Genomic DNA, 2662 nt, shown 5'->3' on the forward strand with positions numbered 1-2662 from the left:
CTACAGCCTATAGAGGGTGGGGCTTTCAGCAGTGCTGGGCCCACCTTGAGTGGCCTTGTCCCGTCTCAAAGTCCTAGGCTCGGCCGGGTGCGGTGGCTCACGCCTGTAATCCCAGCACTTTGGGAGGCCGAGGCGGGCAGATCACGAGGTCAGGAATTCAAGACCAGCCTGGCCAAGATGGCGAAACCCCGTCTCTATTAAAAAACTACAAACATTAGCCAGGCGTGGTGGCATGCACCTGTAATCCCAGCTACTTGGGAGGCTCAGGCAGAATAATCGCTTAAACCCAGACGGCAGAGCTTGTAGTAAGCTGAGATTGCACCACTGCACTCCAGGCTGGGTGACAGAAAGAAAAAAAAAAGTCCTAGGCTCAAGCGATCCTCCCGCCTTAGCCTCCCAAGCAGCTGGGATTATAGGCAGACATGCCGTGCCCGGCTCATTTTAAAATTTTGTGTAGAATGGGGTCTCACTGTTGTTCAAACTGGTCTCAAACTCCTGGCCTCAAGCAATCCTCCCACTTCAGCCTCCCCAAGTGCTGGGGTTACAGGTGTGACCTACCATACCCAGTCCATTTATAATCTTGATAAATACACTTGATATATTCCTTTTCAGCATGACATGTATCAACCAGTGATGTAACTTGATAAACAAAATCATAAGGAAATAAGGGCCCAAGTCCCACCTTGGCATGATTTAAATACATATGCTTTTAGCCAGGCGCAGTGGCTCACACCTGTAATCCCAGCACGCTGGGAGGGCGAGGTGGGAGGATCACCTGAGGTCAAAAGTTGGAGACTAGTCTGTCCAACAAGGTGAAATCCCATCTTTACTAAACATTAAAAAAAAAAAAAAAAAAAAAAGCCAGGCGTGGTGGCTGGAGCCTGTAATTCCAGCTACTTGGGAGGCTGAGGCAGGAAAACCACCTGAACCTGGGAAGCAGAAGTTGCAGTGAGCCGAGATCATGCCACTGCACTCTAGCCTGGGCGACAGAGTGAGACTGTCTCAACAAAAATAAGTACAAATGCTTTCTAAAGTGGCTTTAATATCACACAAGCAGCTCTTTGGTTTACACTGAGAGAAAACAGAGGGAGTCAGGAAAGGCTCCCCGCTGGCCTCTGGAGTCCAGGAGCCTTGGGAAGGCTGAAAGTCAGCCCTGACCAGCAGGCTTAGTTGTCCTGAGAAGAGCCACTGAGGCCACCTGGTCCAGTTCACCAGGTCTCCCAGGGAAGCACAGGCATCTCTGGGTCCCTGAGCACAATGCCAGAGAAGACACCCCCAATCCCCATCTGAACAGGGCTGAGGGGATGCTCCCTGGCAGGCCAGCGCCCAGGTGGTCCTGAGGCCTGGTGGGTGCAGCATGGGAAAGGCTCAGTCCGCAGGTTCATCTCGCAGGATGGTGAGGACACGTGCGCCTCCCTCGCAGAGCAGGCTGTGCACAGCCCGGCACAGGGTCAGCCAGGACGGCCCCTCTGGCTGTGCAGCACTTACCAGGGGGAGGAGTTCAGCCATCAGGACCTGGGAGCAGGGTAGGGCCAAGGTCTCAGGGGCACCTAGGCTGGGGACAATCCTGGGACAGGCTTCGAGGCCCCCATGCTTCAGCCCCTCCCTCCTGCCACCCCTAGCTCAGTCTGGTCTGTGCACTTCCCAACCCACACACACAGACCCCAGGCTTGCCCCCATCCTCCTGGGTTCTGGGGGGTGGAGCAGTCAAGCCCCTACCCTCAGGACCTCCTCAAGGCTGCAGACCTCTGTTGCACCCCCATCTCCTCTTCCAGAAGCACCTTTTCCAAGTGGATCTGCTGGTCCAGCATGGCCACCTGCAGTTTGAGGGCCGCCAGGGTCTGCAGCTCCTGGGTGCTGGAGTAGACAAGCAGCTGGGGGCTCCATGTAGGCTCCGCTCCGCCCCCACAGGACAGCGAGGCTCTGGGGGGCCTCCCCACAGGACATGGTAATGGTGGCTGTTCCGCCACCGCTGTGTGCACAGGAGAATGTGGCCACTGGGGTGGCAGCCAAAGCCACGGCCCCGCTTTTCCTGTTTGCTTGGCTCTCCCAGGCATCTGCACCACTTGCCCTGCCTTTAGGGGAAAGGTGGGTTTTCAGGACAGTCCCGTGCAAGACTGTGTGTCCTGAGCTTGGACTTGCTGGCAGGGAGTCCTCTGTGGGGTGGCCCTCTGCCTGCCTAATTTCTTTACTGTGTTTATGCACGACTTTTGTGAGATTGGCTTTCCTTTTGACAAATGGTGTATTTTCACTCTTAAAACGTCAAGCAATTAGAAAATACAAAGGAGGAAACAAGTTCTATAAATAACTACCTCACAGGAGCTGATTCTCCTGAGCTACTTTCTTTTTTTTTTTTTTTTGAGTTTGAGATGGAGTCTCGCTCTGTCACCCAGGCTGGAGTGCAGTGGCGCAATCTCAGCTCACTGCAACCTCTGCCTCCTGGGTTCAAGCAATTCTCGTGCTTCGGTCTCCCAAGTAGCTGAGATTGATTACAGGTGTGCGCCATCATACCCAGCTAATTTTTGTATTTTTAGTAGAGATGGGCTTTCACCATTTTGGCCAGGCTGGTCTCGAACTCCTGACCTCAAATGATCCGCCTGCCTCGGCCTCCCAAAGTGCTGGGTTACAGGCATGAGCCACTGTGCCCGGCCTCACACGCTAC

General features: G+C 54.3%; 1 protein-coding gene across 3 annotated transcripts in view; it reads right to left on the reverse strand.

Moving 5' to 3' along the window:
• Positions 1–1023: 1023 nt before the first annotated feature.
• The window catches only part of TEDC2 (tubulin epsilon and delta complex 2), a 5153-nt gene continuing 3514 nt past the window's right edge, over positions 1024–2662 (reverse strand). The window contains exons 9-10 of one of the 3 annotated variants that reach the window (XM_023189234.3): positions 1782–1972; positions 1024–1515 (exon numbers count right to left, since the gene is read on the reverse strand). In XM_023189234.3, the coding sequence (XP_023045002.1) occupies positions 1369–1515; positions 1782–1972 (338 nt within the window). In that variant the 3' untranslated portion in view covers positions 1024–1368. Of the gene's footprint in view, positions 1516–1634; positions 2076–2662 lie in introns of those variants that run through there. The other 2 variants (XM_023189235.3, XM_023189233.3) reach the window with 2 other exon arrangements.

The sequence above is a fragment of the Piliocolobus tephrosceles genome, chromosome 17 (genome assembly GCF_002776525.5).
Source record: "Piliocolobus tephrosceles isolate RC106 chromosome 17, ASM277652v3, whole genome shotgun sequence".
NCBI lineage: Eukaryota > Metazoa > Chordata > Mammalia > Primates > Cercopithecidae > Piliocolobus > Piliocolobus tephrosceles.